The sequence below is a fragment of the Pituophis catenifer genome, unplaced genomic scaffold (genome assembly GCF_029215685.1).
Source record: "Pituophis catenifer annectens isolate HBS135680 unplaced genomic scaffold, rPitCat1.0.hap2 SCAF_6, whole genome shotgun sequence".
NCBI lineage: Eukaryota > Metazoa > Chordata > Lepidosauria > Squamata > Colubridae > Pituophis > Pituophis catenifer.
The window spans coordinates 99,250-116,654 of NW_027256886.1; the positions used below are offsets into that span (position 1 = coordinate 99,250).

The following is a 17,405-nucleotide window of genomic DNA, read 5'->3' on the forward strand; positions in this document are numbered from 1 at the left end:
CAAAGCACTTGGAGGAAGCTGCTCAAGCAATGGGGCTGCCACCGGAGCCGGGTAGGGGAAACTCTAGAGCGGCTTTTCAAATTACCAAGAGACTCCAGCAAATCTCAAGGAAGAACCTGAGGATGGCCTGAAATTGGAGCACATTTCTGAGCAACCAAAAGAGGTGACAGATGTTTATGAAAATTAATAAATCAAGCTGAATGCCCGCCTAATGCCCATAGCAGGGCGCTTCCTTTGGCCATCAGTATGGACTAAATAACTTTTAAGATCTCCTTCACATGCGAATACTGCCTCATTTCACTATGAGACATTTCTTGAAATATATGGCAGCAATAATAAATGTAACTGGATGAAAAGATCAACACAGTGTTGCATTGTCCCGCAGTGAGTTGGCCACAGCGAGTTGTTCTAGACTAGGGGTGTCAAACTCGATTTTCATTGAGGGCCACATCCGGGTTGTGTTTGACTTCGGGGGGCCAGGGTAGGTGTGCCCAGTTTAACATCACTCGGGTTGGGGCGCCTGTGGTGGCCCAAGCGCTCTGCCAGTGAAAATGGTCTCCCAAATTCCATTTCCAGCCTCCTGCAACCCTCTGCCAGCGAAAATGGAGCTTGGGGAGGCCACGTGCAACCCTCCCAAGCTTCGTTTTCACTGGCAGATGCACTGCGGGCCGATCCTTTCACTGTTTCCAAGGTGGCCCCACGGGCCAGAACTAAGCACCCTGCGGGCCAGATCCTTGAGTTCGACACCCCTGTTCTAGACCCCACCACATGAAGCTGTGCAAAGACCCTGGCAACCATGGTAGACCCCGGCCCCTCAGTCAGGAGCCTAGAAGGACCCCTGCCCGCCAAATTCGGCTCTCATGAAAAACTGCCATACTTTCATCCCACCTGCTTCATTGTACCATTTCTCTAAATCACAAAATGCACAATAAACTTATTATCTTGCACTGACACGGTTTCCCGTGTGTTTGTTTGCTGATGGGTTCCCTAGGGGCTTGACAGAGGAGATACCCAACCGCTCCTCGGTGACCTGCTGCAGCGGAAAGAGGGGCCGTGCAAAACGCTTCTTCCCCGGCACTCAACGAAGCTACGATCACATCCCTCCCATCACAATCTCGCCAAGGTCCTTCCCAAATGAACCCCCTCCCCATGGTATTCTGGCATTGGCGTCACGACACCCACTCAATCCCCAGGACCCCGGGAGAGGAATTCTTTGCGTACAACCTCCCCAGCCCACAGTAACTGGATAAACTGAATTGGGGGGGGGTTGTGCTTGCATAGACGCGCTTGAGCCCAGCCAACCTGGTCAAGGGATAAGCCCGCCCTACAGAAACTACTGCCGAATGCTGTGAGTCTCTGAAGGGCCGTCGAGTTTAGTGTCCCTTTTGCAAAGAATCAAAGAATTGGGAAGGTCCTCAAATCCAACCCGCTGCTCAGTGAAAGGCCCAGCAAAGGAAATTCCTTCCACTACCCACAGCTGGCAAAGGGGAGAAGCCCCTATAAGCTCAACCTCTTTTCTTGGAGCCTTCGCCCACCGCTCTTAGCCTGCCCTCCCCGTGCCTTTTTCCCCAAATAATCAAGATAACTGAAAAACCTAATAACGTCGGTTCCAAACAGCCATTAAGACAGCCTTTCAAAGGGAGCCAGGCTCCAGAGCCTGAATCCTTTTTGCTAGAGAACTCTAGTGCAGCTTCCCTTTTCCAGAAATAAAGAAAATAAAATGAGAACAGCAAGGCAGGTTTAGTCCAGTGACAACTGCATTGCATGGGGAAAAATAATCCATAAAAGAAGTTGACACATTGCGTACCCTCTTTATCAGGTGATTTCTGTATTCGTTCTGAATATACATTATCTCCTCCCCATCCACTTTTCTACTCGGTTGTACTATTTTATGTAGAAAAAGTTTTCCTAGGATAGAATCAGGATGGGCAGTGGAAAAAGATTCTTGTGAAGAATTAATTTTGTACTTCCAATGGGAAGATTTCTGGCTTCTTGAGTTGGAAAACTTAGCTGACCCCCGTCTCCCCCCTTCAAGACACAAGGGCTAGCAACTGCTTTCTTTTTGCAAGCAGGTAACCACATACAGTTGGTTCGTCTCCATTCTTGGGGGGGGGGGTGTACTACGGGCTCGCTCTTCAGCCAAGGGCTACCCAACATTGTCAGAAAAGGGACAGAAAGGAGGCTTACCAGGCCTGCAAATGACACCAAGCTAGGAAAACTGGCTAGAGAACAATCGCCCTGAGGTCAATTCAAGGCAGGCGTTTAACTGGGTAGGGGCTGCATTAATAGGAGAACTGCATCCAGACTTCCAGAGAGCTCTGTGGCTACTCAGGGGGTGCCTGGGGTCCTCGGCTTCGTGCTGGGAAAGGCAAAGAAACCAGAGCAGGCTCAGAGGAGAGCGTCTGGGAGGGTTCCCAGACTCCTTACGCAGAACAACGGAAGCCACTGGGTTTCTGCGCAGATGAGCTTGTCACAAAGAAGGCTAGGGAGAGAGGTGACAGTAGCCCTGTGTGAAATGAGGGTGGAACTGTTCCCCTGAAACCGACAGCAGCAGGTCAAGGACCAATGGATTTGATTTCTAGAAAAGCAGCTTAGAACTTCCTAACAATAACAGCCGTGAAGCCGTGGGACAGTCTGGCTAGAAGAACTGCAGGTTTCCAAAACCAAACTGAATATCCTACCCTCCTCCCCCTTGATTTGGTCTAGCGATTTTAATGTCTACGCTCCCACTGACACCCTCTACGATGCTATGTGAACACAGCAGCGTAATTACTGGGCAAATCCAGAAAAATGGGGGTTAATTCACTAACCAGGTTTAATACGTTGTATGAACGCAACCCGTCAGAGACGAATGGCAATCAAGATGCAACTGAGGTAGGCAGAGCCCCCACCCCACCCCCAGCTACAGCTTGTAGGTTCTGCACACCTGACAGCAACGGCCTGGGGGGGAGGGGGAGGTGGGTGACCTACCGAAGCCTCCCGTCTTGGGCAGCCGCCCCTCCTGGGATGATCTTCGTAATGAACACACCGGAGTCGTCCTCCACGTGAGGGTTGTCCGTGCCTCCTGCGATGCTAAATCCCAGCCCAGAATTGCCCTGAAAAAGCAGCCCACGGTTACTGCCCTGGAGCACCTGGGTGACCGAGGGCTCATCCTGAAGTGAGAAGGCCCGGGAGGGTCTGAGGGAAGGCGGAAGGAAGGCCCTGATCCCGTGAGAAACCATGCACCTCAGGAGCCCCCCTCAGCTGGCAAGAGAACTGGCACCCACACCAGTCTTGCCCTGTTGGTTCTGCCTCAACATGGAAAACCCCCCCCACTGCCTGCCTTCTCATCAAGAAAGAGGCCTAAAGATCCCCCCCCCCAGGAACTCACAAGCGCATGGCTGGGTAGGCTGAACCTGTGGAAATGGGGCTGGAAAGGTGTTGCTCCAACCTCGGGTTGCTCCAACCTCGGTTGATATAACCCTGGGGATGTTGCTTAAAAAGATGGGGGGCAGGTTGGATTTGCCAGCCAGGAAATGGGGAGCACAGCTTCCCTTGGCAATCAAATCCTGCAGGCTGGTTTGAACCAACCATTCAAGAGGAGCTGGTTGACAGCCAGCTAACCTATGCCAAGAGGTAATCAAAGATCCCATTCTAGCTTTGGCATGGCCAGATTAACTAGGTTAAGGAAGGCAGAAAACCTGAGCATGGAACCAGCAGAATGGAGCACTGAGCACCACTGAGTGGGGAAGACCAGCAGGAGCCACTGAGAAGGAGAAACGGGGGAAGGAGGCATTTCCTCCCTGCCCGGGCCTGCTGAATTCTAATTTACAGCAGAATGAATGAACTCACTCAATGGATTAAAGAGCAGATATTTACCCTTTCCAGCGTGATTTCTTCATATTCATACTCCGCGTCGGTGCCGTTGACCTAAAGGAACACACAAAACATGCAAAGGGTGAGGTTACCGACAACACCCCCTCTGGCCAAGGATTTAGAGGCACAGCAGCTCTTCAGCATAGTGTTGTGGCTAGAGGACTGACCCCAGCCTGTGAAAGGCTCTCCCTGCCCCCCAGGAGTACCTTCCGCACCCCATCGCCCCAGTTCACAGCCCCCAGCTTTTGGATGGCCTCAGATTTGCTACAGAAAATAGAAAACAAAGGGACTTCCGGTGGCACCACAGGCACTGAAGACACTCCTTTTGTGAGCGCCAGCCCCGCGATCTCGTAAAGCTACTAGAACAGCGAAAATCAGCTGTCTAGCGGCTTGGAAACTTTCTCCCCGGGAAAAGGGGAGGAAGAGAGCAGACGGGTGCAGGTAGAGCTCCCTAAGAAGCCCCAGGAACAATTCTGGGGCTTGAAGGGTGAGAGCTCCCTGGAAGCCCGACAGAGCTCTGGATCCGGGATGTTTCTGCTTTAAGCAGAAGAAGACGCCGCAACCACCCCTGCAAACAACGCTTGGAATAAACATCATTCGGGAGCAGGCTGAACAAACTCAGGAGAGATCAGATTTGCAAGTACTGAACTTTAACTCCAAATGTGTATTACTTCCTTCTGACTCATTAAGGGGAGAAAGTGAAACCAAGATGGCGATTGAGCTTTAATGGGGCGTGAAAGCGAAAGTTAAAGAGGAAAGTTTCATTTAGCGTTGGTAGCCCCTGTTCAAAATTAAAGATTTTTGCTTCAAAAAAAAAAAAAAGATTAAAGACTAAAAAGACTACAGCAGTGATTTTTTAAAAAATCTTTTTATTTAAAGACTAGGGATTTTTGGATTTGGTGGATTTGTTGTTCTGGCTGCTAAATAAATTTAAATTGGAAACTAAACATGGCTTCAAAACAAGTAAAGACTATTGTCACTAAAAGTGCTGGGACCTCGCCAGCTCAAACATCCAAATTGCAATCTCTCTCAGTTCCAACGGAACCACCAATATTAACATTTGAAATGTTGCAGGAAGCCTTAAAATACAAGCCGCTGTTACAGAAAAAAAGATTGCTTCAATGTTTGAGGATAAAATTTGAGATGTTGCTGAGGAGATAGTACAAATTAAAGAGATTATTCAAAAACGAAATCAAGAAATTAAAGAAGATATTATCATGGCAGTACAAGGTCTGGCAGGCCATATTGAAGCAATAGATGAAAATGTGGAAGAAATTAAGCAGTCTAATGAGAACCTGGAAAATAAAATGGGGGAGGTCCAGAATAAGATGGAAAGAGCAGAGGCCGATGTGATAATGATACAATATAGAGATATGGAACTTGCTTTGAGAATAAGAGGCCTCAAAGAAAATAAGCAAGAGAATTTGAGAGAGATTTTTTCAGAAGCATTTGCACAGATAATGGGAGACCAAAAAGCAAATCTTGAATGGCAAATTGACAAAATTTACCGTGTCAATTCATGGGTTGCCAGACAGAAACATCTACCAAGAGACATTGTAGTTTATTTTACAACAAGGAGAATACGCAATGAAATCTTACAAGTCACTTTTAAGAATAAACTTCAAGCGCAGGGGCAGGAGGTTTTAATACTGAAAGAAATCCCCCCCCAAAATGTTGAGAGCCAGAAGGGATTATGGCTTTCTGGTTGAAGAACTGAGAAACCGTCAGATACAGTACAGATGGGAGGTTCCGGCTGGACTAGTGGTGAATTATTCAGGAGAAAGACATCGTCTTAACTCAGTGTGGAAGGCAAGAGATTTCTACACCAATGTACTAAAGGCTGGGCGCCCACAGTCCCCAGAAGCTAGAAGGAAGACGGAAGCAGAAAAGGGGGCAAGAAAGGGGGAGAAGGAAGAATTATTGGCACATGCTCAAGGGGGAGCTTTGATTACTCAAGAAGACTTAATACAACTTTCGTCTACTGCTCAAGCTTTGGAGGTATTCGAAAAAATAGAAGAACCTAAGGATCAAAGACAGACCCGAGCGGCAGCCAAGCGTCAAGAAGAATTAAGAGTGCAGCAACTCCAGATGATTCAAGAAACTACAAAAACAGAAGCAGTGGGAGGAGCAAGGCCAAAAAGTAAAATGCATGGAGACTTCCAGCAGATGCTCCAAAAGCTTCAGGGGCCCAAGAATGGCAACTAGATTTTTGACCTGGAATGTTAATGGCCTAAATTCACCACAAAAGAGGAGAAAAATATTTCATTATTTGAAACAGTTTAAAAATGATGTAATCTGTCTACAAGAGACTCACATTAGAATGACAGATCAAAAATATTTAATAAATGCAAGTTTAGGTATACATTTTGTTGCATCTGCTCCCGAAAAGAAGAATGGTATAGTTATATACCTAAAAAAAATCTTAATTGCCAAATTAATTGAAGCAGATGATCAAGGAAGATTTATAGCAATTGAACTTTTAATAAAAGGAGAAAAAATACTTTTAATTGGAGTTTATGCACCGAACCAACAACAGGAAAAATTTTATAAGCTTTTACATTCCAAGTTACTACAATGGGATTATAAATCATGTATCTTACTGGGTGATTGGAATGGAGTTTTGGACACTAAAAAAGATAAGAAGGGGCTTTTGCAGAATATTTCAAAGCGTGCCAGATTGCCAAAATCGTTTTTTGAAATGATGGATGATATGGAGTTGAGAGATATTTGGCGAGAGAGGAACCCCGAAGAAAAAGACTTTACCTTTTTTTCTGATAGACATCAATAGGATTGATTTTATATTAATTACAAATGATCTTTTTTCTAAGGTGAAGAAGACGAAGATCTGCCCAAGAGTTTTAACGGATCATAATCCAGTTTGGATGGAATTAGAGTATGGAATGGGATCTAAGAGATCTTGGAGGTTAAATGAAAATCTGTTTAGATATGAGGAAAATGTAAAAGAATGTAAAAAATTTATGAAAGAATTTTTCATTATAAATATGCATAAGGGTACATCTATGGAAATGGTTTGGGATGCAAGTAAAGCATATATGAGAGGTATTTTGATATATTTGAATAATAAACATAGACGTAAACAGGGAAAAAAAGGAAGGACTTAGAAGAGGAAATTAAAAAAAAAGAACAAGCTTTGATATTGAACCCAGCAGACAAGAAAATAAAAGAGGCAATTAAGTGAAAGTGGGTAAAGCTCCTGGGACGGATGGTTTGACAGCTGCTTATTATAAACATTTGCAGTTAGAAATGGTGGAACCACTGGCTTCCGGTTGGTGTCGCCGTCGTCGCTAGACGGTCTTGCAAGACCGCCAGCCCCGCCGCCCATAAAGAGCCGCCTCCACAGCTGAGAGGCGGCTCGTAAAACTCCGTTTCTTTTAGGAAATGTGAGGAGAGCCGGCGAGGTCAGGTAGAGCCCCCTGTGAAGTCCCCAGATTGTTTTTTTTTTTTTTTGCTTCTGGGGAGGAAGCAGGATGAGGCTCCCTATCCAGCTCGCCGTGGCTCCGGATGCAAGGGGAACTCTGCATGTAGCAGAGCCAGACGACGCGACCAACATAAACAGCGAAAGTCAAAAGATTTATTAAAAATAAACAGGGTGAAATCTGGATCTGGAACTCAAAACTGCAAGTATTTATAATAGCCCTGTGAGTGAATTTAAGAACGGAGAAAGAGTGAAAGTTTAAAATGGCGTCTGGCTTTAGTGGCTTGAAAAAAGCTGAAAGCGAAAGTGGATTTGCCTGACTGTTTCAATACGCTACAAAGTATCTAGAGCAACAGCGCTGGCTAGAAGAGAAGGGAAAAGTTTTTTTTTCCAAAGTGTCTTTATGTTCCTTCTCCCTTAGAGACTTGATTAATTCTGAGAGGTTTCTGTGCTGGTGAAAAGGGAGAGAAGACTTCCTTCTTAAAAAAAAGAGATTGTCTGCATGGCAGACATGGCTTCAAAGCCAGACAACAAAGCTGTAGGGGGGGGTTCCCCCACTCATAAGTCACAAGAGCAGTTTCTAAGCCTGCAGACTCAGAGCCAGAGACAGGAGATTGATTTTAGAGACTTGAAGGAATTTATTATTGCGGCTCTGATGAAACAAGATGAGGTTATGGACCAGAAGTTTGAAAAATTTCAACAGGAAACTAAGGAGATGGTTCAAGAAAAGTATGACAAGATGAAGCGTGATATTCTGATAGTTTTGACTGGCTTGTCAGAAGTAATTGTCCAAATTGATAAAAAAGTGGAAGAAATTAATTTAGAAATAGAGTCTAAAATGAAGGAAGCTGATTATAAGATTGATAATGTGGATAATAAAACGCAAAGGATTGAAAATGAAGTGACAATGATGCAATTCAAATTTATGGAGTTTGCTGTAAGACTGAGGGGGATAAAGGAAAACAACAGAGATTTGAGAAGGATTTGTGCTGATGCTTTGGCTGAGATGTTAAAGGTTAGCCCTGAAGAGGTCTTGTCCAAGATTGACAAGACTTACAGAGTGAATTCTTGGGTAGCAAGGCAAAGGCAATTGCCAAGAGATGTAGTGATATACTTTACAGATAGAAGAATAAGCAATGACATCTTGCAAAAGTCTTTTGTTTCTACATTTACAAGTGGATGGAAGTGAGATTGGGATTTATAAAGAGCTGCCGCCTAAGATGCTAAAAGATAGAAAGGATTTTGGATTTTTGGTGACTGAACTAAAGAAACAAAAAATTCCATTTAGATGGGATGCTCCAGTTGGTATAATATTGAGGTATCAAGGAGAAAGATATCGATTAAATACTGTTAAAAAAGCAGAAGAATTTTATCTCAATGTTTTTAAAATTGGTCCAGCATCTCCACGTACATCTCTGGTGTTAATACAGGAGGGTGATAAAGAAAAGCAAAATGAACAAGAGATTGAAGTCCAGTGGAAGCAGATGGAGATGGAGGCAATGGAAATACAAGGAACTACAGGGGGCTCTTTGGATGAGCCGTTCCCGGATCTTCCTTTAAAGGTTAAAGGTGAATCACCTAAAAATACAAGAGAAGTGGCTTTGGATCTTGATCTGATGTCTTACAATGTTAAAGATCAGCGTATAACCCGATCAGTCTACAAACAAATTCCAGAAAAACAACAACAGCAGAGGTCGAAGCCAGCACAAGGCAAGAAAAGAAGCAGATTCTACAAAACTAAAAAAATTTAGAATATCTCTTTTGAATATGGATTATAAAAATTTTTTGCAAAACTATTAGCCAACAGACTATTGCCAGTTATCTAAGAGTTGATTCATGATTAAGCAGGATTTATAGAAGACAGACACATGAAAGATAATGTGAGGCAAATTATAGATTTATTGGACTATCTTGAGAAGAATAAACAGATCCCTGCAGTGCTGGTGTTTTAGGCTGCAGAGAAGGCCTGTAAGCGAGTGAATTGGAACTTTCTATTACAGACTTTAAGAAAGATGGATTATGTGTACGTTGAAAGGAATAGCTATGAGGCAAGAGGATTATGGAGTAAGGGCACTTGCAGTTGATCTGGTTGTTACCCTAACATGGTCGATGGAACTAATAATCTAGATGAAAGACTTTACAGAAGATATCATACGGAATATAAATATAAATATAAAGTCACTCGGGGGGGGGTTGTATATAGAAGTACTCTTCAATGATGGGGGCAGATGGTAACTAAAGACATTAAATACACTGTTGGAAGAAGGATTTGATGTAATTGTTTAGATGTTATAAATTATTATATATGCTGCGGGAAAGTGGATGAAACAAAATTGATATGGTATATGATGTTCATTATAGAAGAATGGATTCTGAAAGTGGCCAGTTTCGCAGAAAAGGCGAAGATATCAGCATACATTAAAGACTGGACCCAAGAGATTTATGTATGGGAGTAGAGGAAAGGGATAGATTATGTGCAGAATAAATATTAAATTAGGAAGTATCAGATAACTTTTAGTTGAATGTTGTGTAGAAATGTATAGTATATAGGGGATAGAATACCAGAATGTCAGGACGAAATGTATACTACACAGGGGGTAGAGTAGATGGGCGGTAAAGTATTATATAATGCGATTTGGATTTGGATTTCATCCTGGGGAAGCCATGGGGGGAGGGGAGGGTAAGGGGGGGTCAGGGAGGGAAAGGGGGGGAAAAGGGGGAAAATTTGTATTTGTAAAACTTTTTCAATAAAAAAAAAAAGAAATGGTGGGACCACTCAAAGAATTATTTACTAACATACAATCTGGAGGAGATGTACCCCCATCCTGGAGGACAACTTATATCTCTCTGGTTCCAAAGGAGGTGTCAGGTTTCGGTGCTATCTTGAATAAACTTCATTCTCAAGCGCAAACTCTCTAATGAATCACTTTTATTTTAAGAATAGCAGAATCCGACATTCCTGATTCAAATTGCAGCCAAACTGGCCCCTCCTTCCAACCCCCTCCTCTTCCGCTCTCCAACCCCAATGTCCCATTGGCCATCATACAGATCCATCTCTACATCCCGGCATGTTCTTTTCACAGGAATGTAGCCCCCATCCTCGTCTCCCAGGAAACACTATCTGTAACATACAAAAACTAGGTAAAAGTTCATCTCAGCAATAAATCAAGCTTCTGCTCTTTCTGCTTCATCTCGTTATGTCAGTGCTGGAAGAAAGCCTAATTTGGAACGCTGACAGGAGGAGCAAGACCAACCCAGCCAAAAAATTATAGGCCTATATCACTTTTAAATACAGATTACAAGATTTTTGCTAAAATAGTGGCAAATAGGTTAATGACAGTCATGCAACAAATGATTCATAATGATCAAACTGGTTTTATAAATGGTAGACAAATGAAGAGTAATGTAAGGCAATTTGTTAACCTATTGGAATATTTTCCCCCTTTTTAAATGTGGAAATTTTAAATTTTTAAATTTTAAATTCATCTTATTTATAGGGGTATGGGTAAGGCGTTTTTAAATTGGGGAGCCATTTTAGATTTAATTCTGTTTTAAACGTATTTTAATTGTTTATATTGTATGTTTTTAATTTTGGCTGTTCACCGCCCCGAGTCCTTCGGGAAAGGGGGCGGTATAAAAATCTAATAATAAAAAAAAAAAATTGGGGAAGAACAACCAAATCCCTGCGGTGCTGATATTTCTTGATGCAGAGAAAGCATTTGATCGATTGAATTGGCAATTCTTATTGAAAATAATAGAAAAGATGCAGTTTGGAGAATATTTTACACAATCTATTAGGGCAATATATCAGAAACAAACAGCGCAAATAATAATTAATGGTAGCTTAACAGATACTTTTAATATAGAAAAAGGAACAAGACAAGGATGTCCTTTGTCTCCATTATTGTTTATCTTGACCTTGGAATTTCTGTTAAGTAAGATACGTGGGTCGGATAAAATAAATGGAATTAAAATTAGGCAGTATGACTACAGATTACGAGCATTCGCAGACGACTTGGTTGTTACTTTAACCCAACCATTACAGTCGGTTGTAGGTTTAATGGACATAATTAATCAATATGGACAAGTATCTGGATTTAAAATAAAGACAGGGAAAACGAAGATAACTAAAAATATGACTATAAATCAAAAAGATGAATTAGAAAGACTAACAGGATTTGAAATTATAAAAAAAGTTAAGTATTTAGGGGTTTATATCATGACATCAAACACGAAATTATTTAAGCATAATTATGATCCATTATGGCAAAAAATAGAGAGAGAGATGGAAAACTGGAAAAAATTACAATTATCCTTGTTAGGAAGAATAGCAGCAGTCAAAATGAATGTTTTGCCTAAGTTTTTGTTTCTTTTTCAAATGATACCAATACTTAAAAAAGATGAGAATTTGAAGATATGGCAGAAGGGTATTAATAATTTTGTCTGGGCAGGGAAGAGACCGAGATTAAAACAAAAAATAATGCAGGATATATGTGAAAGAGGAGGCCTCAAAATGCCAATTTAAGACTATATTATGAGGAAGCTGCCCTATCAGCAATGAGTGATTGGATGAACTCAACAGAAGAAAGAATATTGAATATTGAGGGATATGATTTGGTTTACGGGTGGCATGCTTATTTATTATATGATAAGAAAGTGGACAAGACTTAAAAGTCACATATTAAGGAATGCTTTATTGCGTGTCTGGAAAAAGTATAAGTATAAATTAAACGAGAAGTTACCAATGTGGGCAATACCCAGACACGCGATAGAGAATATAAGTGTAGAGCAAAAACAAGATGTGATTACATATAAAGAGCTTCTTAACAAGGAAAGAGGTATACTACAATTAAAATCTTTGAATCAAATAAGAGAAGAAAGGATAATTCAAACATGGTTTCAATATGTACAGTTGCAAGCTAGATGGAGAGAAGATCAGAAAATTGGTATTTTGCAAAATGAGGAGAACTTGGTAAAACAGATTAGAGATCAAAGTCAAATGCATATAAAAAGGTTGTATAATGCATTGGTAGAAATAGATTCAGAAACGGAGTTAGTTAAGGACTGTATGATAAAGTGGGCACAAAATATTGAAGAACCAATAATGATGGAAACGTGGGAAAAAATATGGGTTAGAAATGTGAAGTTTACGCAAGCCCAAAATTTAAGAGAGAATTTTTATAAAATGTTTTATAGATGGCACCTAGATCCTAAAAAGCTAGCCTATATGTATCCAAGTGTGCAACCTAAGTGTTGGAGATGTGAATGTGATGATTCTACATATTATCATATATTTATTTATTTATTATATTTCTATACCGTAGAAGTATAGTTCCCGTAGGACTCAAGGCGGTGTACAGTCAAGAAAAATATAGATACACAAACATCATAAAATTGCTAATTAAAATTATTATTATAACATAGTTTGGCCCAATTAAATAGAACCTAAAATTAGATAACATTTTAAAAACATTCACATGTTCATATGTTTAGCCCTGCCTGTTGGAACATCAGGGTTTTGAGGGCACGGCAGAAAGCACGGAGATCAGGGATATTTCGTATCTCAGGGGGCAGTTCATTCCAAAGGGTTGGAGCCCTCACAGAGAAGGCCCTCCCCCTGGGAGTCGCCAGTCAGCATAATTTGACTGACGGTACCTTGAGTAGTCCCTCCCTGTGAGAACGAACTGGTCGGTGGGAGGCTATTGGTGGCAAAAGACGGTCTCGTAGGTACCCAGGTCCTAAGCCATGGAGCGCTTTAAGGGTGATGACTAACACCCTGAATCGCACCTGGAAGACCGCTGGGAGCCAGTGTAGCTCGCGTAGGAGAGGTGTTACATGGGCGCAACGAGCTGCACCCATAATCACCCATGCGGCTATATTCTGGACCAGTTGGAGCCTCCGGGTGTTTTTCAAGGGGAGCCCCATGTAGAGAGCATTACAGTAGTCCATACTGGAGGTGACTAGGGCATGAGTGACCATGCGTAAGGCGTCCCGATCCAGAAAGGGACACAACTGGCGGATCAGGAGAACCTGATAAAAGGCACCCCTGGCCACGGCTGTCAAATGATCTTCTAAAGATAGCTGTGAATCCAGGAGGACACCCAAGTTGTGTGCCCTCTCTGTGGGGAGCAAGGTCTCATCCCCAATTGTCAATGATGGTACCAGCTGACTATACCGGGACGCCGGAAGCCATAGCCACTCGGTCTTGGAGGGGTTGAGTCTGAGCTTGTTTCTCCCCATCCAGATCCACATGGCCTCCAGGCAACGGGACATCACAGCAAGGGCATCGTTGGCGTGGTCTGGGGTGGAGATGTATATATGGTGAACATGTAAAAAAATTAAGGCATTTTGGATAAAAATATGGTGGATTATTCAAAATATTCTCAAAAAGAAGATAAAATTTACTTCACAGTTCTTTTTGTTAGGTATAATTACAGATTGTACTGTTATAGAGACTAAGTTGATTTTAAATTTAATATCAGCAGCCAGACTCTTGGTGGTACAGTATTGGAAGAAGGAAGACTTGCCTACTATTGAAGAATGGACACTAAAAGTAGTGAATTTAGCAGAGATGGCTAAAATTTCAGTGTATTTGAAGGAGCATACAAATGAAAGGTATATATCGGAATGGAGAAGATGGATTGACTTTATTCAAAACAAATATCGGACTAAAAAGTTTCTAATAGCTTATGAATGAAACCAATATTTTCTTTTTGAATTATGTTTTGTTAGTTGAAAGGGGAGTTAAAACGCAAGAGGGAGTTTGGAGACTACAGAAAGTTAGCTTATTTTAGCTTATGTTTGTTACGCTATACCCTGTTTTTGCTCTGGGAAGTCCAGGGGGGGTGGGGGGAGGGGGGACAGGAGGGGGGGAGGGGGGGGTGGAGGAGGGAAGGGGGTGAGGAGGGATGGGAAAAATTGTTGTAATACTTGTTAAAACTTTTTAATAAAAAAAAAATTCAGTTATCGGCAGCAGATAAATGAGTGGCTGGCTTGGAATGAGACTCACTAACTCACAAAGTGATTCCACAACACAAAGGATACACGAGGGGCCAACAGCCAGGCCAAGAGAGAGAAAGAGGACCAGCAGGTACCCTCTGTTCTCACTATGAATTACACCCAGAGAGAAAAGAAAGGCAATGCAGCTGACATGTCAGTGCTGTATCCTGGCTGAGCTGCTGGTTACCTGAACTCCTTGCGCTGTAGCCTTCTGGACTAGTTCCAGCCTCCAGATGGTCTTCAAGAGCAGCCCCAGGTTGGGTGCCCTGAAGCAGTCCATCAGGCAAAGATGAGGCACGAGTGAGCACGAGCAAGACTGGTCCCAGTCCAGAATGGGCGCAACTGGCACGCAAGATGAATTTGTGCAGAGATCACTCTCTGCACAAGCCTTGGCAGCCGTCTCAGCAACACAACTTTTGACGGCAGCAAAAGCAGCACCGGCCTTCTGAACCAGCAGCTGCTTCAATCCTCTAACAGCCGATCGCGATTAGCACAGGTTCAAATAGGCCAAAATTCCGTTTCATACAGTTTATAAATTGATACGAGGTCACATTTGACCCAAGCCAGAATTCATGCACAGTGGAGGCTGGTGAAGGCATAGTAGCCGTTGGGATTTTAGAGGCTAATAGCCATTTGGGCAAAATGGAGAAAAGGGAAGCTCTGTTTGAGGAAAGCTCAGAAGAAGGAAAAAAGGTGCCTCCTTTTGAACAGCCGAATCCAAGGAGAGCAGCTAGGCTCCAGATAGAGGCTCAGCCTCTTTTGCTGGTCTCTAGTACACCATTAATAAACTAAAAAAAAAAAATTAGTTGCCTATTTTCATCAAGTTGGAACCTGTGACCCTATCTGTCATAGAACTATCACTCTGAATAGCGCAAATTTGGCTAATGGGACCCTTTCATGGGTTTCTTAGCCAGAGAGATCCATCTGGGCTTGTTTTTGTCACAACCAGGATTCATCATGACATCTGAACACACCAAGGAATCCAAAGTCAGTCTCTTCCTTTCCCTGATTTTTTCCCCTAATATCAGCCGACAGCTCAAACCGTATCTAGTGAGCCAGCCAGCTTGAAGAGGTTCATCTTATTTATCAGGCCTCCATCCCCCCTCCCCCTTTCATTCAGCCCTTCCAGGGACCCTCCGCAGGGCTTGTTCTCCCACACAGCCTCCCTGTGGGGAGGGCCGAGAGACTCCCAAGGCACCTCCTGGGACTCCCACCCTGTCTGACACCTTCAGCCTGCGGAGACCTGCCCCCCACCCCCCACACGTCACTTCCACACGTCTTCATGGGGGACCTATAAACAAGGGCAAGATCCAAGGGTTCCTTCCCCTCCGGTGCCACCATTATCCTGGCTTTGCTCTACCCTCTTTAACTGCGGTGGCACCACAGCCAGCCGGTGTCTTTTCTCAGAGAATTCAGAAAGATTTGAGCATTCAGGCAATGAGAAAAACTTACGTAAGTTGGTGTCTCTGGAGTTTCTGTGTTTACCACGACTGGAGGGGGATTTGCCTTGAAATTAAAAATGCAAAAGGCAGATTAAAAGTCTGATCCTCCACCCTCCCAATTTATATCCCACCCCCTGGGCCCTTTCGATGCTGTAGCAGCTCCTCCATCTCCCCATTGCCCTCCTCGCCCTCCCCACAGGAATCTCTGCCCAAAGTAAAACAAAAAAGAACTTCAGAGATCTCAGAGTTTGCCACATCACAAAGATTCACCAACTTTACAACATTTTATTTTGGGTGCTGAAAGTCACAAACCACAGCCAAGTTCAGGTCATACCCAATTAGGCTTCCTGCCATTGCCCCCCAGATCAGCCCCCCCAGGTCCCAGCAGGCATGGCTAACTGTGGCCCCCAAGGCCCTCGGCCAGGCTCTTCACAGAATCCTCATGGAAGAATCCTCCTTTGAGCAAAGGCGAGCCCTTCATCTGCCCCCCTGCCGAATGCTCCGACTCTGTCTGGCTCTGGCCTGGGCCCATGACTCTCAGCCATGAAGGAGACCTCCCTCCCCACCAGGACCCACTCCAACCAGGCAGGCTTTCGGGGCTTTGAAGAGGGCTACGACACACCCCGTCCATCATCTTTTCTCAAGGCTAAACACACCCATCTTCTTCCGCCTCTCTCCAAGGGCAAAGCCACACAGAGTCCTTAGTTGGGGCATGATTAAACAGGACAGAATGGGACAATGTTACCTTCGACCAGCCAGTCTTGCATGAGACATATATCCAAAAGGGCCTGAGCAATGGGAATGAGTCAAACTGTTTGACATCCTCAACTGCAAGTGTCAAATTGTTCTGTGTGCCATATTCGGCTGCCCTGCTGGCTGCAAAAAGGAAGCTCACCTGCCCTAAGGAGATGAAGATACCACTGAAGGAACTTGCTTTCATTAAATGTCAGAGAGACAAGATTGGTTCTTTTGGATCGCACCAGATTGGTTTGCCAGATGTGCCTGAGCAGAAACGACTAGGCAAAAGGCAAAAGCAGCAAGACGATGAGAGACAAAGGCTTGCTAAATATAAGCAGAGAAGTATTCCAGACATTTCGATACTGACAAATGAAGTAATTGAAAATGAAGGACAAATGACTGATGATGAAGGTGATGGAAGTTATGAAGAGGCCTTAGACCAAACACACGTGCCCTCTACTTCAAAAGAAAAGAGAATACAATAGATTAGACATAACAAATGCCGCTATACAGAGCATAAGATACGGTGTTGGTCTACATGCTACAGCTGCCATTACCACAGTCGCCTTCATAGATGCTGGCTTGATCACCGAAGAAGACAAGAGACTTGTAGTTGACCACAATAAAGAGAGACTAGGAAAATATTATGAAGTCCCTAGATCGATCAAGAATTTGATGAGCTCTGTAAGAAGGGTGAAATAGAATGCATCTTCATTGAAGTAAAACATCCCTAGGATTGAAGGCCCGTGCCATCCATTGTTCCAGCTGCAGCAAGTCAGACTGCAAAAGAAGGCTGTAGATGATGCTGTTTTGCCAACCATTCAGCGCTCAGCATGGTATGCTTTCAGTGAAATGATAATCCAGACAGTCTTGTGTTCAGATGACATTCAAGAGAGGAGAGCTGGTGTGCAAAAAATCATTGACTTGAGGGGCGG

At 43.4% G+C, this 17,405-nt stretch overlaps 1 protein-coding gene across 20 annotated transcripts in view; it reads right to left on the reverse strand.

Moving 5' to 3' along the window:
- Positions 1-17,405, reverse strand: part of DLG1 (discs large MAGUK scaffold protein 1) — a 93,108-nt gene that overhangs the window by 50,784 nt on the left and 24,919 nt on the right. For 15 of the 20 annotated variants that reach the window (XM_070945604.1, XM_070945598.1, XM_070945597.1 and 12 more), the window contains 3 exons: positions 15,743-15,796; positions 3,859-3,909; positions 2,971-3,095 (listed from right to left, as the gene is read on the reverse strand). In XM_070945604.1, the coding sequence (XP_070801705.1) occupies positions 2,971-3,095; positions 3,859-3,909; positions 15,743-15,796 (230 nt within the window). The remainder of the gene's footprint in view (positions 1-2,970; positions 3,096-3,858; positions 3,910-15,742; positions 15,797-17,405) is intronic. The other 5 variants (XM_070945605.1, XM_070945603.1, XM_070945601.1 and 2 more) reach the window with 1 other exon arrangement.